Below are 25,456 nucleotides of genomic sequence, written 5' to 3'. Positions count from 1 at the left end.
GCAAGCCCTGGTGCATAACCCCTACTTTTCTATAATTTAAATTATATTTGTGCATTAAGTTTTAAGGAGTTGAATGAAACCTACTTTATCACATGAGTCGTAATAGTATGATAGAATCAGTGTAGTTTGCTATGCTACAGGACTCCGATAGAAACCGAGTGATTGCCTGTCACTCGCGAGATATAGGAAATATATTACTGTATTATTATCACTTGGAAAATATAAATGGTAGGAAAGCAAAAAATGGTGATCGGATAGGGATATGGTTTGGGTAGTGGTGAGTATAAGAGGTTGTGTCGTCGCGGCCGCGGGGCATTGTTTGGTTACACTGCTTTCTCTGTCCGTGCCGGTTAAGGACCGGCCGTTGCATAAGACACTAAGCAAGTCATAGACTTATTATCCCGAGCACATACTTAGGGTATGGGCGCTTGGAAGACTTGTTACTCTTTTGTCATGGGTTTCGGCTTCTTTCTGGACCGACTGTCTTGGTAGTTTTTGGGTTAGGAGATCCTTGCACTGCACTGAGTCTAGGACTCAGGGACAGGGGCTTGGAGTCCTAGTTTGGACGGGGACCTAGACCCCATGACAGGAGGGTAGTGGGTTGCTCCTGCTTGTGCCTAGGGTACAAGCAGGACGTGTATTTTTGGGTACCTAGCTGAGGACATTGATTCACGAATCGCCGCCGAGTCGGTACGGCTTGTCTTAACTCTAGCATCGTAGTAAGAACTAAAACATGGAAGATGGAAAAAGGAAATCTGTTTGCTTACCACCTGCTTGAAAGTAGCATAGGTGCTTATATAGAATGGTTAGTTAATGAACTAATGCACTACGAATAAAAATTGAATATAAGGACGCACATTTAGTAATGATTTCCTGCAGATGTAATAAACTCACAAGCCAGATAGCCTTGTATATCCTTGGAGTCTTTTCTTTCCTCCTGCCGGGTTAGTCTTGCTGAGTATAATTGAGTACTTAGGGTTTTATTTCCTCCTATTGTAGGTGACAGGTGGATGCTAGAACTGACTCTTGTGTGTGGATTCCTCCTGGTGGCTCAGAGGGAATTTACTTTACGCTGCGATCATAGTTTTTATTTATAACTCTTACCAAATATTTTTATAAATAGAAGTTTTTATAATATGTTGTCATAGTTCATTTATCAATGTTTCATCATGCTATAAATAGATGATTATTTCCGTTGTAATTCTGATCATATGTTTATATTCCGTTGTTCAATTAAATTATTCATAAACTCTGATAAGATGATTACATTCCGCTATCATACAATAACTATTATACTCTGATGTTGTATTAAAAGTGATGTAAGAAATGGTTAAGAATGATGTAAGCTTTATTCTCTCATTTGTGATTCTGATGAAAAAATATGGATTTTCGGGTTCTCCCTCGGGGTGTGCCTGACGGGACAGCGTAATTTGGTGTTCTCCTTCGAGTGCTTAGTGTCTAATGGAAGACGAGCACTCTTGGGAGGCATTAGATTAGGCGATTCTACCACAGGTGGTATCAGAGCATAAATGAGGAAATAAAGCTTCAAAAACCTTTTCTAAACTAAAATTTGACAACAAATTCTTTCTAAAAGTTAGGACGTTTGTATGCGAAGTATATAAGTAGCCCTATTACTATGGTTATGTATCCAGGATAGATGACACTCTGCTGACTTAGGTAGGCTTAATCAAATTTTATGTAGGAACACTGACCCCAAGCATAGTCCGATAGTATCAACTAGCTACAGGGAGAGAATGATGTGCCAAAAATCTAAGAACGGTTGCCCTATATGTTTGCAACAGTGAAAGGACGTATAGGACATGCATTCATGCATATCCTGTTTGTGCATTGTAGCGCTCGTGTTACTTGTAGATACGCCATCCATAGGTGTCACGCGTGTCGTAGTGTGCATGACTGCCCCACCCTTGTTCTAGAGTTATTTCTGCACTGTGGCTTCGTGTTTCACGTTCTCCCATGGTTCACGCCTATTGTGACCCACGTCTCTCTGTACCCCTTTTTTGTGCTCTTATCGAACCCTTGCCCTGTAGTTGTACTAGTCCGAATGGCATCGCATGTCGCTCACCTCAAACGCGTAGGATTTGGTCGATTCGTTTGTAGTGATCCCATGCAGGAAACCTGGTGGACTACGCCAGGACCACTGAACGCTCCGCCTTTATAAGTAGAGTCTGGCTTAGCCATTGGTATCACCACTCGGTGCACTTTAGCTAGTCCATCTTTTTTCTTTGAGCAAGCTTTTCGCTCAGTCCTTCCTCACCACCACTGCCAGGAATGGTAGGAGCCTGGGTTAGTAGTTATTGCCTAAACGTTGAGGGTTTTCCCAGAATCCTGCATGCCACCCTACAAAAGCTTAGAGTCAAAGATCATCCTGAGTATGAGGGCCGTGAGTATGAGGAGCAAGGCACCGAGCGGTGTGAGGTTACCGTCTACATTGGGAAGAGTGAAGAGTTCTCCGACCTCACTTAAGCCTAGAGTATGACCGCAATTAGGTTTAGCTTCATCGACACCTACCAGGTTGTGGCCCACAAAGCCCTATGATACCTTTGTCAGATCTATGAAGAGCCCATTGCCTGTACCCCTATGAGGTTCTTTCCACCTTTGGACAAGAATCGACGGGCATAGGAGGCTTTGCAAGGGTGGGATGCATAAGAGGATAGTCCAATTGTGGTGCACTTGACCACGTACCTGATGGCTCTAGATGAGCAGTATGGCCAGCAAGCCTTGGAACTGAGAATCTGCCTCCAGGCAAGCAGAGGAAGCCGAGATCTTCACCCGAATGCTCTAGGTGTAGCTCGTTGAAGCACATGCCAGTGCTGCAGCTACTGAGATCTAGGAGACTGCCATGCCAGAAAGCACTGAAGGAGGCTGAAGATTGGCATGTCCATTAGCTGTGAGGCCTATCTTATCACCAGGGCCAAGCGAAGGACGCTAGTTGCGGAAATGGTAGGATCCCTTGATCTTGGAGGGGATCCCTATGCACCTACCTAAAAGAAGAAGAACCGGTGTTGCAGTGCCGCTAGCACCCCCACCCTTGGAAGTGTTAGAAGTAGAATCCCTTGGTTCCTCTCACTTAGTCTTTGCCTAGAGAAGATGTAGATCCGTAGCTAGGGCGGTAGAAGAATCCGCCGAGCCCAGGAATAAAGATGTGTGGTCTAGAGTAGATTAGTTGTCTTGGGATGTTATACCCATAGTAGTAGTGTTTTTCATCGCTGTCCTCTGGTATTGTACTCCTGCCATTGTTGTTCGTCCATAGTTATTGGGATCATCTGTCATAGGGAAGGTGAATGTTGTGTCGTGAATGGGAGCCTGAATGCCTATACGTTGTACCCATATAAGACCGTTGGAACATGCATTTTATTTATTTCACTATGTTTATTGCGTTCATCTACCTTAAGTTTCGTTAGATGTGCTTAAAGTTTTCAAGGGCGATGTTAGGTGGGTTACAAGAGAAGAGGCTATTTAGATGTCAGCAGATCAGCAGTGATTGGAGAACATTGGACACTGTATTGACTAATTATGAATGTCCTAGCAGAACATTTGAATCTTTTTTTAAAATCAAATCTATCATTGGATTTGAATTTCTTGTCCCTTTTTGTGAAGGAAGCCCTTGTTGTGTGAATCTTCCCTTGCAATACTCCTCTTATTCTATGGTCTATGACCCCATTGTCTTCATGGTGTGTAAGTTGGTAATAGTTGCCTAGTTAATAGCTTATGGTGCCACGACAAAACCGAGGGCTCTCTATAGAATAGCTGCCACATATGACGCTGCTCGGCACGCGCTGGTATCAAAGTTGTTGACCAAGTACCTTTACCAAGTTACACCGTCATACCGCTTTTGCTACAAATATTCTCTTTGAAAATATTTAGGTGTTCCAATAGGAAATCCACAATGGGTTGATGAAATAGTGTTCTCTCAAAGAAAGCAAGAGAATGTGGTTTTGGAGGAAGTGTGTATGTCATGCTCTCAGTTCATACAGAGGTTGGTACATATGGTGGACAAGGAAAGGAAAGAAGAGTAGTAAGAAAAGTTGGTCGTGGATAGTCGGGAGTGATTGTAAAAGCCGGCGTGGACGTCGTGTCTCAAGCCCTGTATTTAGTTGACCACACTACGCCTACTGGATTGTTTTGCTACGTGCCCTATGGACACTGTCTGTGTCAGGTCCTTTAGCTCCCTGTTCTCGCATGGCCATAGTCTCATGTCGCACTTGCCGTCTTTGTGCACTGTGCACGTTTCCTTTTCCTAGCATCCGGTCGGCTCTCTACCCTGCACCCTCATCCCTCATACCGGACCCCCCTTCCTTCTCCTTTTTCTTCTCTTGGGGACCCAGGCCACCACACGCCTGCCTCGTCGGGTGAACCCTCTCCTTTCCCCTCCTTTATTTCCCCTTCGCTCGCTCGCGCAGGGAGTGTACCATGTCTGACCTTATCTCCACAGCATGAAACGTCTGTGTATCCTATCCCCATCGCATCCGCTTCTGGTGTGTTGCGCCCCACCTCCGTTCGCCTCTATAAAAATACACTTGGTCCTTGCTCTTCTTCTTCATCCCCATTCCCCTAGCATTTAGAGTAAAGCTACGAAATCCAATCGCAATTGTGGAGCTAGGTTCATCAGTCTAAGGTGATGGTGTAAATTGAGAAGAAGAAAGGATCCAGTTCGTTGAAGAAGTTCAAGTTTCCTTAGGTAGTTTGGCCTTAGGGTTCACGATGTTTGACTTCTCAGTCGACTATTTCTGGATCTGTAGGGCCTACACCATGTTTTGGATACTCATTATCTTGTTGTTTCTCCATTGCCCTCGTCTATCTTGACTTCTAGATTAAGTCTCGATTGTATGAGGATTGCTCTTAACCATGTATTCCTAATCTCCATGTGGTTAGTATTCGAAGTCGTGTAATCTCTGATCTACGTAATGCAATCGCATAGTTTTGATACTAAACCAGTTTTGATGAGTTTCCTAAAATCATGATCTACATGTTAGTATATTTTGTTCACATAGTGTGATAATATTCTTGGAAGCTATATAATTAAATTGAGATACTTAATATCGTTTAGACATAAACTTGTAGGAATTTTCATCATAAATTGGTAATAGTGTTGGATCTAAAATTTCTACAGTAGGTTTCCTAGCAGTATTAGGTACTCATTGTAATTGTTGTAGCTCCAGAATAATTAGTTTGGTAGATAGATAATGGATATCCCTATTTTAAATAGGATTAAATTGATAGAATAGGATACAGAAATAATTTGGGTTTATATAACTAAAATAATTGTTGGAAAATAATGTCTTTTTCGACAACATGGATATGTAGCCTAAGTACGGTCGTTGTTAGAACTAGCTCGTTAACTTGAGTGGTGTAAATCGTATTTTTTTTCGAGTCACGGTTGCAGTCAATTAATTATGTATTGGCATTGCATCGCATTGCATATTATATAGGTATGATGATGGATCAACGGATCAATTGAAGGATGATTGGGAATCCGAAGGTGGTGTAATGGTATCCTCTCCAGGAGATGATGCAATGGGTTTTCTATTCAGTTGATGGTGGATGATCTGAAGATGCAAATACTAACTTTTTAATATATATCTTACCCAGGCAAGCCCCGATGTATAACTCCTACTTTTCTGCAGTTTAAATTATATTTGTGCATTAAGTTTTAAGGAGTTAAATGAAATCCACTTGCATATATATATATATATATATATATATATATATATATATATATTACTAGTATGACATGATCGTGTAGTTTGCTATGCTACAGGACTCCGGTAGAAGTCGAGTGGTTGCCTATCACTCGTGAGATATAAGGAAATATATTACTGTATTATTATCACTTAGAAAATATAAATGGTGGAAAGAAAAATGGTGACCAGGCAGGGATATGGTTTAGGGTAGTGGTGGGTGTAAGAGGTTGTGTCGCCGCTGGCCACTGGGGCATAGCTTGGTTACACTGCTTTTCCTGTTCCGTGTCGGTTAAGGACCGACCGTTGCATAAGATGCTAGGCAAGTCACAGACTTATTATCCCAAGCACATACTTGGGTATGGACGCTTGGAAGACTTGTTACTCTCTTATCATGGGTTCTGGCTCTTTCTAGACCGACTGCCTTGGTGGTTTTTGTGTTAGGAGGTCCTTGCACCACATTGAGTCTAGGATTCAGAGGCGAGGCTTGGAGTTCCAGTTTGGACGAGAACCTGAACCCTGTGACAGGAGGGTAGTGGGTTGGATCATGCTTGTGCCTGGGGTACAAGCGGGAGCGTGTATTTTGGGGTACCCAGCTGGAGGACATTGATTCGCGAATCGCCGTCGAGTCGGTACGGCTTGTCTTAACTCTAGCACCATAGTAAGAACTGAAAGATGGAAGATGGAAAAAGAAAATTTGATTGCTTACCACCTGCTTGAAAGTAGCACAGTTGCTTATATAGAATGGTTAGTTAATGAACTAATGCACTACGAATAAAAATCGAATATAAGGATGCACATTTAGTAATGCTTCCCACAGATACAATAAACCCACAAGCCAGATAGCCTTGCATATCCTTGGAGTCTTTTCTTTTCTTCTATTGGGTAAGTCTTGCTGAGTATAATTGAATACTCAGGGTTTTATTTTCTTCTGTTGCAGGTGACAGGTGGATGCTAGAGCTGACTCTTGTGTGTGGATTCCTCCTGGTGGGCTCAGAGGCGATTTTCTTTACTGCTGCGATCATAGTTTTTATTTATAACTCTCACCAAATGTTTTTATAAATAGAAGTTTTTATAATATGTTGTCATAGTTCATTTATCAATGTTTCATCATGCTATAAATAGATAATTATTTTCGCTGTAATTCTGATCATATGTTTATATTCCGCTGTTCAATTAAATTGTTCATAAACTCTGATAAGATGATTACATTCCGCTGTTATACAATAACTATTATACTCTGATGTTGTATTAAAAGTGATGTAAGAAATGGTTAACAATGATGTAAGGTTTATTCTCTCATTTGTCATCCTGATGAAAACATGTGGATTTTCGGGTTCTCCCTCGGGGTGTGCCTGACGGGACCGTGTAATTTGGTGTTCTTCTTCGAGTGCTTAGTGTCTAATGAAAGACGAGCACTTCTAGGAGGCATTAGATTAGGCGGTCCTGCCACACTCTTCCTCTCCCCCATGGCCGGCGGCGCAAGGTCCACCATGACCGGCGGCGCGAGATCCGCTTGCCATGTTGGCCGGGGTCGAAGCAGTTGAGCTCCCCTGCCATGGCTCAACATTTCAATTCCATTCTTTTGCATCCAAACAGAAAAACGGTACTAAGCTACTTGCTAGGATTTCAAAAGCCAATTCAATGGTGATCCAAACAATAGTATTCGAATTGCAGTCATTTCAATACCATGGCTGCTTTGGTATTGAACTCAATCCAATTTCACCTCCCCCAATATCTACGTCCAAACGAACCCTTATAGAAGTCGTAAAACACACACAAAAAAAGAAGTTCGAATTAGTATGTATGCATCACCTTGCTCAAAGAGGAAAGAGTGCTGATATTTCTAAAACTATTTCTTCGTGTCAGCATCAGACATATCATCAGCTGAACGATTTTTTATTTTATTATTACTTATTTATTTATTTTATAAAAATATATAGTATGAATCTCGAAAATTCCAAAAATATTCGTAAGTCGTCCTTCGGGACGAAAAAACTAAGGTAGGACGATCAGTGCTTTTCGTCCACGGGAAGACGATTTAGTTTTTTTTACTATTTTTTTAAATTACAAAATAAATAAATAAAAATAAAAAAAAATCCAGCGGAAGACCAACAGTACCTCCTCATTCTAGCGGCCTGTTCGCTTGCTCGTAAACGATCGTAAATTTTCAGCCGGAAACAATGTTTTTCTCTCACACCAAACCAGCCAGCAGTAAATAATCCATGATCGTTTACGGTCTCCCGAACAGGCTGTGCAGATGGCACACAACCTTCACGACCTTCCAACATTCGGGGACTCGAGACACTATTAACCCTGTTTATAGACAAAGGCTGGGTTGAGTTCCTGAAATTTGGGAATTTGGTTACTGTAGCACTTTCGTTTTTATTTGGTAATTAGTGTTCAATCATGGACTAATTAGGCTTAAAACGTTCGTCTCGTGATTTCCAACCAAACTGTGCCATTAGTTTTTTTTCGTCTACATTTAATACTCTATGCACGTATCGCAAAATTCGATGTGATGACTACTGTATCATTTTTTGGAAAACTTTTTAGGAACTAAACGCACCCAAATAATGCCATTGGCGGTGGAGTCAGTTCATGCATGCATCTTCGCGTGTTCCCATTCAGCCACTATATTCTTGGTCCAATCTGCTGCATGCGTGTAAATCAAATGAAGGTAAAATTTACCTAACATTTCAAATTCTCCCTCTGGACGTCCACTAGATTGAATCTTTGGTCTCATGATTTTTTTATAAATATTGGCAGTATGTTTGTTTGAACTGTACGTGGGAATGATTGATTGGTCAATCCCCGGTCTCCGTTGGGAAGTAGGTTCAGACCGACGAGGCTCCTTTAGTTGCTGTCATATTCGCAATACGCACACGCGCTCCTCTAGCAACATAAAATATTCTGTGTCCTGCACACATTCTTTGACCGAAGATGCAGCAACGTTTTTGTTCTTTATAGTGAACTTCCATTAATAAGGCCAGGAGGTAAGCACCTTGCAAGTACCTTCATCGTACAGTACTAGTAGTTTATTTGTTACTTGTTAGCATATGCACGGCATATAGGCACCGTTCAGCTTGCTGAAATTATCTGAAAACATTATTCTGATTGAAATGCTACGAGAGAAAAACACTATTTTCACTGAAAAAAGAAGAAGCCAAAGCTAGATATGGGGTAAGCCAAACGGATATATATATATATATATATATATATATATATATATATATATATATATATATATATATATATATATATATATATATATATATATGCGCAAAGCATTTTGTTAGCAAGCAGACACATTCGTAATTTCACATGCACCGTACGATAAGCTTTATTCGCAGGTCGCAGCAATCACACGGCGAACGAACGAGTGGGTATGCCTGCCTGCTTCCGAACTCCTACCACTCCATCGTCCAGCACAGCAGCTGGGAGCCTGGGACGGTGCGGACGTGTGATCTGCGCGTTTTCTTCTTCTCCGGCTGTCTTCCTCCGATGCCACGAAGAGGGACACGGTTTCGTCGGTACGCCGCAGTCCGCACGCGTGTTTCCGACTTCCGAGGAAGATGAGGTCGTCGTCGCCTTTTCGGCCGGCGTACGCCCCGACGGTTTCTGACGCAAACAGGCAGGACTACCCGGCGGGCCGGCGCCTCCGCGTCCCCTGTGGCAGCTCGACGAGGTTCACATCGACCCGGTCCAAGTGTCCCCAACTCCCACCTCCCCGGTCCTTTTCATGTTTTGCCGTGAAGCAGATAGCGCCTGTGCCTACCTCAACTCTAGTCTTCGGAGGTTTATCCCATGATTATATTTCTCTCATATTACACGAGGATTAGAGTATGGACGCAGTATCCATGATTATATTTCTCCCATATTACACAAGGATTAGAGTATGAACCTTATAAAAATGTTCTGGCAAAGATAAAAATAACAAAAAAAAATCAATTTCAAAGGATGATTATTTTAAGGAACTCAAATCTTTCCAAACCGAGGCTATATTGAAGCCTCAGGTTGCAACTTTACTATAGCCTTTCTTTTCCTCTCCTCTCAGGGCAGCAGCTACGTAGGCTAACAGGTAAGCCTGGGCAAAATACCCGATACCCATTACCCGTACCCGAATTACTCGAACCCGGACCCGAATTACCCGAACCCGAGGTACCCGATCCTAAATTCGGATAGCGATTTTGATTACCCGAAATTAGTTTGGGTAATTCGGGTAATATCCCCCGGTACCCAAACTACCCGAACTACCCAAAGATTTATTTTGTCTTTGTATTCATCATGTGTTGTTAGCTGAACCATTTAACTTATCACTTTATTAGAATATAATTCTCTCTATTTGAATGAGTGACTGTAATATATTATTCTCTACAAATTGCTATTGAAATTCTATACAAATTGCTGCTGAAATTATGTATAGATCGCTACTGAAATTTAGTGTAGTTTGTTGTTTTCTGTAAATTTGGGTATATCGAATAATACCCGAACCCGAACCCAAATTATCGGGTACCCGAATTTGCGGGTAGTGTTTTTTCGGGGGTAATATCGGGTAGCAATTTTTATTACCCGAATTTTAAATTACCCGAATTATCCGATCCGAAAAAATCGGATAACCCGAACTCCCAGGCTTACTAACCGTCTGTTTGGTTGTGGGATCAGTGGGTTGGAGTGGCTCCAACCCATGTTTTGGGGACGGCTCCAACCCTTGTTTTGTTTGGTTGCGAGAATGGGTTCGATCCGTCTTCTGTTTGGTTGGAGGATTGAGATGGGGTCGGATCCATCCCATTTTCTGTTTGGTTGGATGGATTCAAACAGACCCTGCATATGGTCACCTTTGCACTGAAATGGTGAGGTTTTTCCTAGTCATCTAAGAGTTACATGTAGAGTACAGAGTACTTTCTCCTCTAATACTACTAGTTTTTTTTTCTAGGGTCAACTTTCAGAGTACTTATCCATCTTATCCCACTAGTTTATTTACTTTTAAGAGACCTCATAGGAGTTGGTCAAGCCCAAACCTATGAAAAGATAGCAACAACCAACTCGCACCCACTCAGACATGTCCCACCAGGCCACCATAACCCATCATGTGTAGTTTTTCCTAGTCATATAAGAGTTACATGTAGAGTACAGAGTACTTTCTCCTCTAATACTACTAGTTTTTTTTTACTAGGGCCAACTTTCAGAGTACTTATCCATCTTATCCCACTAGTTTATTTACTTTTAAGAGACCTCATAGGAGTTGGTCAAGCCCAAACCTATGAAAAGATAGCAACAACCAACTCGCACCCACTCAGACATGTCCCACCAGGCCACCATAACCCATCATGTGTAGTTTTTCCTAGTCATCTAAGAGTTACATGTAGAGTACAGAGTACTTTCTCCTCTAATACTACTAGTTTTTTTTACTAGGGCCAACTTTCAGAGTACTTATCCATCTTATCCCACTAGTTTATTTACTTTTAAGAGACCTCATAGGAGTTGGTCAAGCCCAAACCTATGAAAAGATAGCAACAACCAACTCGCACCCACTCAGACATGTCCCACCAGGCCACCATAACCCATCATGTGTAGTTTTTCCTAGTCATATAAGAGTTACATGTAGAGTACAGAGTACTTTCTCCTCTAATACTACTAGTTTTTTTACTAGGACCAACTTTCCCCATCATGTGTAGTTTTTCCTAGTCATATAAGAGTTACATGTAGAGTACAGAGTACTTTCTCCTCTAATACTACTAGTTTTTTTACTAGGGCCAACTTTCAGAGTACTTTCTCCTCTAAGAGTTACAGAGTACTTTCTCCTCTAAGAGCAAAAGAAATTTCAAAGAGGGTATTGGAGAACTTTTTCAAATTTCAATGGTACACAGGTCATTTCAATATTTTATAATGGCACACAGGTAAAAAACTCAAATAATATAACAGGCACATATAAAAGTCTTGGCCATATTACAAATAAAAGTCTTAGGCCATATCCATAGGCACATTACACACTAATATCAAGTCTGATGCTTGCACGATGCATCAAGTTCAAGCCTTACACAATATATAGCAAGTTCAAGGCTTCCACATAGCAAGACACAAGCTTACTTAGACCACAAATATAAAGTTCTATATGGTACCAACAAAAGAACCATCCCATGACTACAACTTACCCTTACTGCCCAGGGTAGTTGTCAGCAATGTGCTTTGCAACCCAATTGAATTTATGTTCAAAAGGCAAGGAGTTGAAAGCTCTAGCTATGTGAGGATGTTGGACCAAGTAGGAATGGTAGAAGGATAAGTGAGTCGAATTGAAACTACCACTCATAGCCATCAAGTTGTCATACAAATCATCCGGCACATCATTGTCAGGTTTCCCCGCTTCCTTTATCGCCTTGGCTAACTTGGTACTTCCCCATTTAATTGCAGCAACCAATGGATCTTGGTCAGTCATGGCCCTCTTCTTGCCCTTGTCCCTCTTCTTAGGATTGGTGGCCTTGGTAGCCGATGAAGTTGCCGCATTGTTGTCTTCATTTGCATTCCTATCACTCTGTACCTCCATCCTCTGTACCTCATTGTCCCAGTCATCTGTACTGTCTTCCTGTGTACCTAGAGGCACACCCGAGTCCTTTGCAAACTTGCCTGTAGCCATGGTACTTCCAAATATTGTGTGCATCTCCTCAAAGTGTTGAATAGGCTTGTTTAGAAAATCAGCATCAGACTTGTGATCCTGCAATATATGTACATTTTTAGCAACTACTATTATGTGACAACTAATAATTCAGCAACTATTATTAGATTATTATATGTGAGAACTAATAATTCAGCAAATACCTTAATATGATTGTTGTAGTGCTCATCATCAAGAGTTATAGTGAAGGTATCTTCATCCCAACCAGCAGCACTCAAACCACGAAGGTCACATATTTTACGAAACTTCTTTTGCCATGTCTTAAGGTGATTCTTAACCTGCTCACCACTGCGCACAATGCCAAATTTCTCTTGAAGAGCCTTTGCACACCCATTGTAGTGAACCATCTTGAAGGTGGATGAAGTCTTGGTGCCATTAACCACTAAATTGGCAAGGTATTCGAGCATGCAGGCTGACCAAGTTGAAGTCCAAGTAGCATGTCCACCAGTCCCTGCACTACCCTCTGCTTCCATTCCCCTACAAAATAAACAATGCAATATATGTCCTCAAATAATAATGCCAACAAAGTAGCAAACAAAGTAGCAAACAACGTGGCAATCAAATATCTGTAGAAATATGTCCTCAAATACAATTTCAGCCCTCAAATACAATTATTATATTGTCCAAGAAAAAAATACAACACAAATTACATTGACTGATACTAGTTTCCATGGCTTTGACGATCTGCCCACATTTGGGCAGCCAGGCCTTCCCTAAAAGCTAGCATAATGGCATTCTCACTTGCTGTCCCAGCATATGTGGTGTGCTGGGTGTCCTCATCGTTGTCACTTGGTATATTGAATTCATCACTCCCATCTTCAATCACCCAATTATGAATGATGCAGCAAGCAACAACAATATCAACTTGAGTTTCATAAGGAAAAAAAGGAGAGGCATCATCAAGTACTTTGAATCTCCTTTTTAGTGCTCCAAATGCTTGCTCTACTATGATTCTCAATGAGCAGTGCCTACGGTTGAACAATTCCTTCTCATTTTGCACCGGATTCCTCCCCCATTCATTCAAGTGGTATCGTACACCCCGAAAAGGGGGTAAAAATCCTGGTTTGGCTCCATATCCAGCATCAACTAGGTAATATTTACCTAACATATGATGCATAGTTAGGTTACATCTCAATGATCTATTAATTTTGATGAACAAATTTATGGACAAGACATAGGTTCTTGTATTACCTTGTGGCACACGAAGGCCACCCTCACGTGTTAAAGCATCACGTAAAACTAGTGCGTCATGTGCTGTCCCCTCCCATCCGGCCAACACATAGGTGAACTTTTGGTCAAAATCTACGGCTGCCAGTACATTTTGAGTACAATGCTTGTATCTACCACGAAAAGCATGCTGCATTTCCTTTGGAATAGTGGCTCTTATATGTGTACCATCAAGTGCTCCTATACAATCCTACGTGATGTTCAAAGAAGTCAAGATTAGGTCAATTAGGTTTGGCAAAAAATAAACTTAGAATATGACATAAGGTTGAGCTTCACACCTTAAAGTATGGATACCACCTTGGGTCTCCTTCAATTTTAGCTGGAGTGTCCAATGAAGGGGGCCTAATATAATCATCTCGTAGCTCACCAATAGCATGAAGTACTTTGTTAAAATAACGACTGACCGTTTCTCCGGATCTACCAAAATTGGTTGCAATTACTCTATTCCTAACATTGTGCCCCACAGTATGCAAAAACATTGCCACTTGCTCCTCAACACACATATGAACGGTATCTTCAAGTAAACCACGATCTCTAAACAACTTACAAAACCTAAAGAAACGTGCTTTGTTCATTCTCAGCATGTTTACACAAGTTGTGTCATCCTTCCAGATTTTGTCATTGAGGTATTCCATTCTCTTCCTATCCCTTTCATATATTGGTGCATAAGTAATCCCTTCCCTTCTTGCAACTCGTTTTCTTTTCCTAGAGCGAACAACAATTGCCATGACACACAACAACCAATGTGCAGCAGCAGCAAAAACAAATGCCTTGAGCCTGTTATTCATCTACATACAGCAGCACAATCAAGCACAGCAGCACAATCAATATAGATCAGGTAGGTAAAAAGCAAATATTCAGAAGCAGACCCCATCCAATTCCATATAAGAGGTAACATGGTCTTAAAATTCATGTAGTTTGATTCAAAGTTACTTACAATTTAAGTCTGAGCACAATATACTACTGAAAGACCATCCATAGTTTGTTTCTATTCATAGGAAAAGGGTGCTCCTAACCATCTAGGCGTTGTACGCAAACGGCGGCCCCGCTGGCCGGTCAGCGGGCGGGGGGTCGAGGGGGGGGACGCCCCCTCGCGGGTTTCAGGGCAGCGCCCTGAAACCTCTCGGCATTTCATCAATCGCATCAATGAAATCGCTATGAAATCGCTATGAAAAAGTAACAACAGAACAAGACTAAACTAGTACTCACCTGCAGGGATCCGGGGCAGAGGGCGGCGCCGGTCCAGGGCAGAGGCCGGCGGGCGGGCGGCTCCTCGGGCGGACCTGGAGGCGGGCGGGGCGGCACCTCGGGCGCGGCGGGGCGGCTCCTCGGGCGCGGCGGACCAGGTAGGGTCGGCGCGGCGGACCAGGCGGGGCCGGCGCTGGGCGAGGCCGGCGCTGCGCAACCCTGGCGGAGATGCGGGGCTCGGCGCTGGGCGGCGGTGGTCTGATGGAGCGGTCGAGTGGAGGGGAGGTGAAGGGATAAGGTTTAGGGTTCTCAACCCGAGCGGAGCGGCTCCGTCCGCCAGATTTCGACGGAGCAATCGAACCCGCATATTGGAGGAATATTCTCCTGGGGTCGAACCCAACCCATCCCAAACCTCCATCCAAACAACCAGAAAATGGGTCGAACCCATTCGGGTTGGCTCCAGCACTCCAACCAAACAGACGGTAGAGGGAGATTGAATAAGCGAAACCTATAGTTAAAAACATCTTCATGTTATGTCAGTATATACTCGGCCAAGACGGGTTCTAAAATCGGTTAGGTAAAACCAAATTGAACTAGAGTAGCTACCTACTGCTCTATCTTAAAACATCTTTTGTAGAGGTGTTTCTTTTTTATCCCAACAAACTTAGTCACACATCATATGCACACAGAAACAAGCATACCCAAACATATCGAGTCAAGCACAAGTAAAAAAAAATGCACAAATAGAGATTGAGAGAACTCTACTGATTTTTGAATGAGTATAGTACTCGAAGGGCACCAATAAGACTCCTTAAAAAAAACTAGCCGTTAGTGTTAAAACAGCCTATTCACCCCCTGGGTCTAAATTTTAATCTTAGCCTATTCACCCCTCTGGGTCTAGTTGATTCTTTCAACTGTGCTCATATGATCATATAGTGTTTTGTTAGTGACCCTTTGAAAGTGAGACAAAATGTGTCCATTGGATAATCGGACGATGGAGAAACACATGCATCGGATTCACAGAAACGACATTGAGCTCAATGAGTTCTTCCCTCAAACACTAAAAAGAATTCACAGAAAAACAAGTCAGTACATCGAATTTGTCAAAAACTATTCACGTAAAGCGGGTTACACCCTCAATTTTGCAATACAGGTGACTGGCTGCCGCTCTGTTGTAATATTGTTGTGTTCATCACCTGCAAACTAATTATTTGATCAAGGTGATTTATGAAAACAAAAACGTGTGGCGACCTTTGTTTTGCGGGTCAATATGACAAAGGGGTTGCCACATTGAGACCGAACTTGGTTTTCTTGCCCCTTAGTGGTTGGATTATGTGAATGAAACAAGGATATTCGAGGACACAGTAGTGTCGAAGTGCATGTGTTTGGGAGCACTTAGACTTAGTGTTAGGGCTTTTGTTTATATTTAGTCGTACTATTAAGTGGGTCAAGATTAGTGGCTTGATCAAAAGAATTTTGGTACAAACGTTAGGGTTACTCCGAACAAAGTTGATTAAGAGTGGCTAAAACAGATGGAGAATGAGTCTAGGGTTTCAAGAAGTTGATTGGGACAAGATCAGGTTTCAAACAGCGCCAGGATTGAATTTTTTAGTGCACTGGATAAATTGATCATGACCACTGGATCTTCCAGTGACAGCCGGTTCAAATTGGACATGTTTGCTGATGGGCACCATGTATGTGTACGTTAGACGGCAAACACTTAGCGCAAGCGAAAAATATTACGTTACTCCATCCTAGGTTTGAACAGGTCTTAATTCACCTGCTGCAAACTTCGTCACGAAGAGAACGGAAACGATCGAAGTAAAACACTAACATATACCAGAATAGTTCAGCATGCAAGACGAAGAAAAGGCATGTGGATATTCAAACAAGATTTCAGAAAACATTTAAACTGTTTGATGACTGACCGATGCTAAAAATGATCACAATAACAAAACTGTCACCATAAGTTAAAAATAAAGACCTCTTAAAAATAAGACTCATACTTCACATGTTCGCCGAAACAGTATAACATTCTCTTCTTTGATGAAGAACACTATACACTAGAAATCCTACGAACTATGACATTTTAACAATATCTTCTGAAGGCCAGGAGCACCACAACCCCACCTGCATAACAATATCTTCTGATGGCCAGGAGCACCACAACAGCCACCTGCATCAAGCAAAGAACAAGAAAAATGTAACTCAGATATCCCCATAAAGGTAATCATAATTGAATAATTCCATTACTCTGCCCGAAATGCGGATGTATCATGTATGCCATGCCCCATGCTTTACTGAAGCTTAACACATAGGCACTATCTGCTACTCATACTGCTATTGGTATAACAAGTAAAAATAAGAGGTGAGGATGACCTTGCCCAGTGGGTTGCATACTGGACAAGCAGACAGATTCATGAACACACATCAAAACCAATCAGAGCCGCATGCATGGTTTATAAAACTTCTAGTTGAAATGAAGACATGTGTGCATTCTAGCCTTCATAGCGGTAGTACAACAAATAGGTGGCAATTAACTAATTTCTAATTTCAGGTGACCTATAATTATTTTTCAGCAAACCACATCAATGCAAACCCAATGAAATTATTTTCCACTCCACTCCATGTGTAATGGAAGGAATTGGGTTTATCAGGATAAATTCAATCCCTTCCATTCCATATGGACTGGAGTGGAAAATGAACTAATTTTCCCCCTCAATCTCTCCCAACATGTATGGATTGGAGGGGTTTTTCATCTATCCAAACAGACCCTTAAGGAGAACTTGCCTCATTAGGACTTCCCACAAACTGTTTTCCTAACATATACCACGCCCTAAATCCGATTTTCTATTTCAGCAGCCTTTTACTCATTTTTGTTCCGTCCTAGCATTCCGTCAAATCTTGTCTCTGGTAGTCTTCCTCCCCTCCGCCGCTAACGCCCTCCTGGACACACCCTGCGTAGCAGCTTGCTGGTTCCCTTAGCATTCGTGCAGCTTAGTCTACCTGCACCTTGAATTCATGCGGCACATGCACCACAAACCACTTTGCTGCACACGACCACTATGAGGTGAAGCAACTCCAACTACATGAGCTCAGCGTGGGTTGGTGGTCCTTTTGCAGCTGGTGTGTTGGTGTGCCCAAGCTCAACACATCGCTGAAAGCTTGATCCCGCACCTGAGGTTCCATCCACGCTGCCCACCATGCAGCTGTATCTGCGGAGAACATGGCTTGAGCTCACCGGAAATCTATTTGGTTTCCATACCTGGAGCTTGGACAGCAGAGAGGGCAAATACAGGGAGAGGATGTGCTCATTTGAGAAAGGTAATAATGGTGAGAAATCCACAGAAGATGGACTAGAAAGGAAGGAGTGCTAAAATAGCAAACCGAATTTAGGGAGTGGTATGTTAGAAAAAGGGTTCATGGGGAGTGACAGGCAATTTTTTCAACATTTTAACTCTGGTTTGGCCAACACTTACAAGTGCTGAAGGGCTTCTTTACTAATGAAAGCGTGGTCAAGGCAACATCAAACTAATCACCATCTGACATCCTTACAAATTCACTGCTGAGGAGAACTGGAAAACCTAATACGCATTGAATCACACTAAAACAACTAACCTTAAAACACGAGATCTACTCTTCCTTGAGGCGCTTCTCGGTCTCTTCCAATGCCTTAATATCCTTGTTGAATTTTACTATACGATAAATGCACCTGTACCAGAAAGCAAATAATAAATAGTTAAAATTAAGACAATATGGACACTCATGGGAAGTCAACAAAGCAGATTCTGCTGATGAGAAACTTTACCAGTAAAGGAGGCATGCTGAAACACAAAGGATGACATTCCTCTGAGCTTTAAACATCTGTGCAGGAAAAAAATATCATTGAGACACAGAGGAACTAAAGAAACTAATAGTAAAACTCCCTTCCTATGAGAGGCTGAAAAAGCAGCAATATAATTGGTTGATATGGACAAGCTATTGGCATTAACTTTATAATTTTCTGAAGGGGTGTGGGTGATCCCCGTTACCAAACATACTAGAAGACGACCAAAAATCACATTCGAAAATCACAAAATCACAAAACATGAAAGCTAAGTCTATAAAAGTTTCACAACCGTTAAACTGCACACAAGAAAATGAATGGTAGAGCCACAAATGTTACAAAGAGAGAAAACATTCCAATGGCAGAGATAACTCAGTAGCAGTAGTGTCCACTGTCACCATGCAGGCTGTTTGTTTTAAAGGTGGGTTAATTTATGGAAGCTTGATAATAGACTCTGCCCTTTTTGTGAATGTAATATTGTAGAACAGCTTATGTGAAATGTATGGATAATGGTTGCAAATGCTGATATAGAATAGAACTTACTTTTTCAAATTATCATATACAAATTAAGGGGTATATCTGCTATTATTTTTTCCTCTCAAACATGCCACAACGGTGGTAATTATCATGCAACCTGCATAGTTATGCAGGATAGAATGTATATATATACGCTTATTAGTTCTTAACACAGGTACATACAACGTTACAGGACAGAAATATGGAATATGTTTAGGAAGATTGGTGTCCTTTTAAGAAATGTTGACATCAGTTGAGTTGGTGCTGTGTAGCTGCAAATGAACTTGTCACTTATGACATCTAACAAGATGTCTGCAGCAAATGAGAAAACATTAAGTTCCTCTAGAAATGTAGCTGATAGACAAGCCTCTTCTAATCTATGAGATGTTAGACTGCCATGGTTTTGAGCCCGTTACTTGCATGGTGGCCATAGAATGAAAGTTGAGTGGTTATACGACCCATACTAGACTATGTTTGTTTCCTCTGTTACCCACATGGTTTTTGAGTCGTTGCTTAGGCGTTGAGACATACCTCAGGTGTCAAAGGACGCCACAGGGTTTTAGTTATGGCATTCACCTAGGCGTCACCTAGAAGGCACCTAGGTGTCCAGGCGTACCTCCAGTGCTATAGGACGCCACATTGCCTCAAAAAACATGATTATCCAGATTCCAATTTTGCTTCTGCATCTTGTCTGGTTCCTAGTTTCTGGTTCTCTAACTTATATATACTAAAAAATAAAACTTTGCTTCTTTCCAGAGCCATTTAAAGTTTCGAAAGCAATCATCTAACTAAGCTGGCATATCAAAATCAAATTGAGAGCATCACTAAAAAAAGGGCGTACCCAGTGCAGAGAGCTCCCGCTCTCTGCGGGGTCTGGGGAAGGGTGTCAGTGGCAAGCCCTACCCTCGCCTGTGCAATGCGAGGAGACCGCGACTCGAACCCGGGTAAGAGCCTACCGCTTGCACCAGGCCCGCCCTTCTGAGAGCATCACTAAAACTTTACAAAATACTTGGCCACCTCACGCTTTTCTATCTAAGGCAGTAGAACCGATACAGACCAACTAAACAACTGAGCCTCATCAAGGGGAAAACAATCACTACATATTTCAGATTTACAAAGCTAAGCAGGAAAACCAGAACCCTAGAAGCACCACACAAATCTAAACATGGAAGGGATTCAATCACTCACAGATTTCTCGAAGCGAATGCGCTCTTCGGCGGTGCAAATCTCCGAGGTGCACATCAGCCTGTGCTCCTTCTTCCAGTAGATATCTGCACCCACATAAGGAAAAAAAAACAAGTCAGAGCCCGAAACGGGGTAGCAAGCAGAAGGTCGGGTGTCGGGGAGGCGGCGACGCACGCACCGAGGAGCTGGAAGGCGGCGAAGGGTATCACGCCGGAGAGGGGCTGCAGGAACAAGGACGTGAGCGCGACGATCTGGCCCCGCACGGCGCGGGGCACCGGGAGCGCGACCAGCGCAGCCACCGCCGCCTCCACCGCCACCACGCACGCCAGGATCATCCACTGCAGCGCCATCGGAACCCTGCTCGACTCGAACACTCTAGGAACTTCTCTCGTGAACGGGGCAGGGAAGGAAAGCAAAGCCGCGGGCGCCTCGGTCTCTCCGATCTGCGAGTTCGTACGGCTGGGGAGCGAAATGAATGTGGTGGGGGTTGGTTCGGCTTCTAGTCTAGGCCTTGTTTAGTTTACATCAAAATTCCAAGTTTTTTCACTCTCTCTCCATTACATCAATTTTTGGACGCTTGCATGGAGTATTAAATATAGATAAAAAAAATAACTAATTACACAGTTTAGTTGAAAATCACGAGATGAATCTTTTGAGCTTAGTTGGTCCACGATTGGACAATATTTACCAAATAAGACGAAAGTGCTACTATTCATCGGGTTGAAAAAATCTTCAATCTAAACAAGGCCCTAGTTCTGGGTGGACCGTGGACGGATCACGGACAGGTGGATTGAAGACGCGTCGCATCGGTTTCTTTTTCTTTCCTTCGTCTGGGGGCGATTTGCTTCATCGGCAAGCGATTCGGTGCGGTCGTTTTCGCTGCGACTTGGGCCGGGCTCCCCTCCTCTCAAATTTGGGCTCGTCTCGTAACAAACGGCCCGTTAAGATCCAAGCCTGCCTGTTTCCTTTCCTTTCTTCTCCCTTCGCCCTTGGTCCGCCTCGCTTCGTCACGTGCCGCCTCCTGTTTCCACGAGCTGGGGTTTTAGCGGCGCAAAAGGAGGGGGAAAGAGAGCCAGCGAGAGGGAGACGGAAAGGGGAAGATGAGCCGGAGCCTAGGGATCCCGGTGAAATTGCTCCATGAGGCAGTGGGTCACGTGGTGACAGTGGAGCTCAAGACCGGCGAAGTGTACCGGGGGTCCATGGTCGAGTGCGAGGATAACTGGAATTGCCAGCTCGAGAACATTACCTTCACCGCCAAGGTATGCTCTCATTGCCCGCGCTACCTTTGGATCTGAGCTAGATCCCCATGGATTCTGCTCCCCTGAGTAATTTTCTTCCTCTCTGTTGATTAATCTGCAGGATGGGAAGGTGTCGCAGCTGGAGCACGTCTTCATCAGAGGAAGCAGAGTGAGGTAATCGAAAAACTAGATTTATTTCGTGATGCAATGTTGTTGAGTTGTGGCGGCCTAATGTTTTTTCTGTGTGTGGGTTTTTCTGCTGTTATGTTACAGATTTATGATTATACCTGATATGCTCAAGAACGCCCCCATGTTCAAGCGCTTGGAAGCGAGGATTAGGGTTTGTGACTGATGACTCCCTGTATCGCTTAGTGTCTTGCTGTGAGAAACTAATGGTGAGATGGTACATAATTTGCTTGTTTTGTCAAATGTAGGGCAAAGGTTCGGCTATTGGAGTTGGCCGTGGGCGTGCTGTTGCAATGCGTGCTCGGGTAATGTTTCTTTCCATTGTTTTGAGTTATGACCCTTTTCACTATGATTGTTTCACCAGCGTATCTTTATTTCATTACATACTTTTCAGTATAATATGACTAACCTGTTTATGTAATTTGCAAAAGAAAATGCAATGTGTCCTTGTGAAATAATAAAGTTAACTGTGCATTTACTCTTTCCAAAGGCACCACAACACTTTTGTTGGTTTACTGCATAGAATAATCTCGCTTATTAGTTAAAATTGTGAATCTGCGGGGTATTTTTTTGGTACACTATCAAATATGTCAAAGATGAATAATGCTGCAAATCTAGCTTGCTCATGGATAGCTAGAACATCTCCATCAGTTATGTTCTTAAATTCTAATCTAATGGATATCATAACATCTTGGTTTTTTTTGTGTGTGTGTGTTCTCCATCAGTATGATAGCTAGAACATCTCCATCAGTTCTGTTCTCTTCATCAAAATACTGTTTCAATCTCTTCTCTTTTTTTTTCTCACTCTCTACCTTAATCATTGTTTTTTTTTCTTTGCCTTTGGTTTGGCCGTATATGATTGGCTCATCCATACAAACCACCAATACAGATAATTGTTATTCACTTCCATTGGACCATCTTCTATAATTTGATTTTATCTTCTTTTGCCCGCAAGGCCTTAACTAACGAAAACCCAAAATGATTATGACAAGGTTGCAAATTGCTGCCCCTAAGGGTCTACACCGACCCTAAAGGGGGGCAGACCCAGTGCCGGAGGCTCCCACATGAGTGGGGTCTGGGGGAAGAATAAACTGAGACAAGCCTTTCCCCCGCAAAATCTGCGGAGAGGCTGCTTTGAACCCACGACCTGGTGACTTAGTGAGACAGCTCTCACCACTGCACCAGGCCTGCCCTTCACGGTCTACACCGACCCTATTTAATTTAATTGTTAGTACTACTTTTCCCAAAATATGGCACATTTATTTTGGAAAACTAGTACTCAAACTGAACTAAAGAGGGTTGATGGAGACCTTTAAGGGCACCCACCTGCACCCACCCTGTGACTATAGTAGGTAAACAAAAAAAATATTCACTGACACTGGATCATCTTCTATAATCTAATTTTTATCTTCCTTTCCCCGTAAGTTCCTAAGTAATCAGAACCTAAAATGACTAAGCTGGAAAAAAGTGGAAATGGAAGAGTGGCTATAAGATAAGAAAATTTTGGCGCAGTACCATGTTGGATGAAGGGACCGCCATTGCCCCTTTGGAAAAAGGGGGAAAATACCTAAAATTATGTGTATTGGACTTCTGGTATTGTTAACCGTAGTTCATTAGTGGTAAGCAAGTGGACAGTTTTTTTTTCTCTTATATCAGTATTATTATTGTTACATTTTGTGTTTGTGTGGCAAAAATTGTTGTTTCTGTCATGCTTGTTGAGTATCATCCGTTTTATGCATTTCTCTTGTTAATCAAGATTCAAGAAGTATTCTAAATTCAGAGCTTGCCATTGCCAATAGGATGCAATGGTACCCAAATACTGCTTCCTTGGGAAAATCGAGAGTTTTCCTAAAAAATATATTGTCATCTTTTAATAAAAGCAATATGTATATAGCATAGTTTTTCTTCAAATTGACTTGTTTGTCTTCTATGTAAGACCATTTTTAACTTTAAAGTTTTGTGATACATTGGAGTAAATAAGCACTGCAGACATGAGTCCAGAACCATGAATGTTTTGTTAATCTAACGTTAATATAGAAAAATGATATAATTCAGTAGTTTTTGCTTTGAAATACATGAGGTAGGAGGGCATGATTTCGTAAGTTGCAGTTCTCTTGGTCTTGATGCCTAAAATCAGTCAGACAGTGGGTATGATTACTGCTATGTTTTTTATATTAAGATAGTGACCTATATGTAGAGCAGATTAATTTTTACTGGTATGTTTTTATATTAAGATAGTGACTATTTTGTAAACCTTTGTTCATGGGGATGTTCTTCTCTTTATGATAGATGCCTACATGGATGGAATTTGTGGGGTTAGTGTTACTCTATTGGCATTGGGGGAAGTTGAACAAACTGTCTAGGGTTAGTTGAGTAGGGAAAAAATGAGCATTTGTTATCAATGATTACAAAGAAAGTGTCGAGCATTGACATTTTCTGTTAAGACTTCAGAGTTCAGACTGGGTTATTGATAGACTTGGGAGCAATATGAACTGGTACGGATGCTGCAGCTATTTTAGTTTCATTGAGGTTAAAACCATCTTTTGACCATCAGAACATAACAGGAATTTTAGTTCTATGTCCTTCGCTTTAGCTGGTACCATGAGTCTGTGAGGGTAAATGAGACTGTTGGTAGGGTTTGTTTTTCCGCTCTCCTTTTAAACGATAAAACCAATGTAATGTGGTGGAGTGGACAAATGTGACATGCACAAATATATGAAATTAGGATGCGCTTTGGCACCAAAGTAAATTGTAGCTTCATTAGATACCATTGTGATGTTGTTAAACTGAATGAATTTTGAATATCATTCCTTCATTCGGTATTGAACCTTTCGTGGCTAGCTTCAGTGTTCTCTTTTTTCAGCTGGAAGTATAAAAAATTCATGGTTGTATACTCCCATCGTAAAACATATGTTTTTTTTTCCTTTTCTTTGGGAGGGAGGGAACGGTAGGAAGGGACCTTGGGTGCTGATTTTTTTTTCTTTGGGTTAATTGCTTTTCAAGACATAATCTGAGTGTCACTCACTTCTTTCAGTGATTTTCTTTTACTTGTAAGGATGGTTTCTTTTGAACTTCTTACATGGTTGAAAGATTCCCGCTGGCCTGGATTTTGAGCTTCTTATTTTGATCACTGAAACTGTGTTTATAATGGAATTGAAAGGTTTCCAATTCCACTTGAACACTGTGTCATCACTATTGTCAAGTTTGGTTTCTTGTCTTGTCGAACTTTCAGGGAATGAAGAAATAAGCTTGCACAACACGTTCTTTTAATCATTTTGTGAACTCTATAGTGCATCTTGTCAGTAGAGATGGGCACACATGGACCTGACAGTAGTGAAATCCAAAATATCTTGGTGAAGTGAACTACGCAACATCTCGAAGCACTTTTGTGTTATTTTCTTTAGAGTTTCATTTTGTGTGATTTCATAGAATCAAAGATATATGTGCATTCATTGATTCATCACTTGATAATTGATAGTTCCTATAAACTCTTTTGCCTGTCAATTTTTAGGCTGCTGCTGGTCGTGGTGGTGGTCCTGTTGGGCGAGGCAGCGCACCTCCAGTGAGGAGGTAGATTCTTCATGGTGTCATGCGGCTTTTCTCGTCTGGCTGAGGATGTTGCTGTCTGATGTCAGAACGCTGTCTCGTAGTCAAAACTGTCCTAATGTATAAAGGTCATTTCAATATTTTATAATGGCACACAGGTAAAAAACTCAAA

The 25,456-nt window shown here is 42.0% G+C and overlaps 3 protein-coding genes across 4 annotated transcripts; 1 reads left to right on the top strand and 2 right to left on the bottom strand.

Annotated features, from left to right (window-relative positions):
• Positions 1-11,629: 11,629 nt before the first annotated feature.
• LOC136534897 (protein ALP1-like) lies at positions 11,630-15,254 on the bottom strand. 2 transcript variants are annotated; one of them, XM_066527259.1, is made up of 4 exons: positions 14,809-15,254; positions 13,878-14,387; positions 13,564-13,789; positions 12,857-13,473 (listed from the first exon to the last, which is right to left on the bottom strand). In XM_066527259.1, exons 2-4 carry the CDS (start codon positions 14,385-14,387, stop codon positions 13,034-13,036), a joined length of 1,176 nt encoding a protein of 391 aa, XP_066383356.1. In that variant the 5' UTR covers positions 14,809-15,254; the 3' UTR covers positions 12,857-13,033. The 2 variants fall into 2 exon arrangements, with proteins under 2 accessions (XP_066383360.1, XP_066383356.1); XM_066527263.1 differs by lacking the exons at positions 12,857-13,473; positions 13,564-13,789; positions 13,878-14,387 and adding exons at positions 11,630-12,411; positions 12,516-12,849 and having other exon boundaries at positions 14,809-15,235.
• Positions 15,255-16,646: 1,392 nt separating this feature from the next.
• On the bottom strand, positions 16,647-20,802 carry LOC136534981 (uncharacterized). Its single transcript, XM_066527328.1, has 5 exons — positions 20,493-20,802; positions 20,318-20,400; positions 18,596-18,651; positions 18,406-18,499; positions 16,647-16,963 (listed from the first exon to the last, which is right to left on the bottom strand). Exons 1-4 carry the CDS (start codon positions 20,662-20,664, stop codon positions 18,421-18,423), a joined length of 390 nt encoding a protein of 129 aa, XP_066383425.1. The 5' UTR covers positions 20,665-20,802; the 3' UTR covers positions 16,647-16,963; positions 18,406-18,420.
• A 507-nt stretch (positions 20,803-21,309) lies between these two features.
• On the top strand, positions 21,310-25,404 carry LOC136534974 (small nuclear ribonucleoprotein SmD3b-like). Its single transcript, XM_066527320.1, has 5 exons — positions 21,310-21,573; positions 21,674-21,726; positions 21,826-21,892; positions 21,987-22,043; positions 25,250-25,404. The coding sequence occupies exons 1-5, from the start codon at positions 21,415-21,417 to the stop codon at positions 25,310-25,312; spliced, it is 399 nt and encodes a 132-aa protein (XP_066383417.1). The 5' UTR covers positions 21,310-21,414; the 3' UTR covers positions 25,313-25,404.
• Positions 25,405-25,456: the final 52 nt, after the last annotated feature.

This window comes from Miscanthus floridulus, chromosome 2 (assembly GCF_019320115.1).
Source record: "Miscanthus floridulus cultivar M001 chromosome 2, ASM1932011v1, whole genome shotgun sequence".
NCBI lineage: Eukaryota > Viridiplantae > Streptophyta > Magnoliopsida > Poales > Poaceae > Miscanthus > Miscanthus floridulus.
This window is presented reverse-complemented; position numbering and strand designations above follow the sequence as displayed.

What these genes read in the sequence shown, in the direction of transcription:
- LOC136534974 (XM_066527320.1), top strand. Translation starts at nt 21,415, where the DNA reads ATGAGCCGGAGCCTAGGGATCCCGGTGAAATTGCTCCATGAGGCAGTG. An exon ending in ATCAGAGGAAGCAGAGTGAG is followed by an intron (nt 21,727 to 21,825) that starts GTAATCGAAAAA and finishes GTTATGTTACAG; the next exon opens with ATTTATGATTATACCTGATA. An exon ending in CTGTTGCAATGCGTGCTCGG is followed by an intron (nt 22,044 to 25,249) that starts GTAATGTTTCTT and finishes GTCAATTTTTAG; the next exon opens with GCTGCTGCTGGTCGTGGTGG.
- LOC136534981 (XM_066527328.1), bottom strand. Translation starts at nt 20,664, where the DNA reads ATGGCGCTGCAGTGGATGATCCTGGCGTGCGTGGTGGCGGTGGAGGCG. An exon ending in CGCCGCCTTCCAGCTCCTCG is followed by an intron (nt 20,401 to 20,492) that starts GTGCGTGCGTCG and finishes ATGTGGGTGCAG; the next exon opens with ATATCTACTGGAAGAAGGAG. An exon ending in GCATTCGCTTCGAGAAATCT is followed by an intron (nt 18,652 to 20,317) that starts GTGAGTGATTGA and finishes TTTCCTGCACAG; the next exon opens with ATGTTTAAAGCTCAGAGGAA.
- LOC136534897 (XM_066527259.1), bottom strand. Translation starts at nt 14,387, where the DNA reads ATGAATAACAGGCTCAAGGCATTTGTTTTTGCTGCTGCTGCACATTGG. An exon ending in GGTGGTATCCATACTTTAAG is followed by an intron (nt 13,790 to 13,877) that starts GTGTGAAGCTCA and finishes AACATCACGTAG; the next exon opens with GATTGTATAGGAGCACTTGA. An exon ending in TGGCCTTCGTGTGCCACAAG is followed by an intron (nt 13,474 to 13,563) that starts GTAATACAAGAA and finishes ATCATATGTTAG; the next exon opens with GTAAATATTACCTAGTTGAT.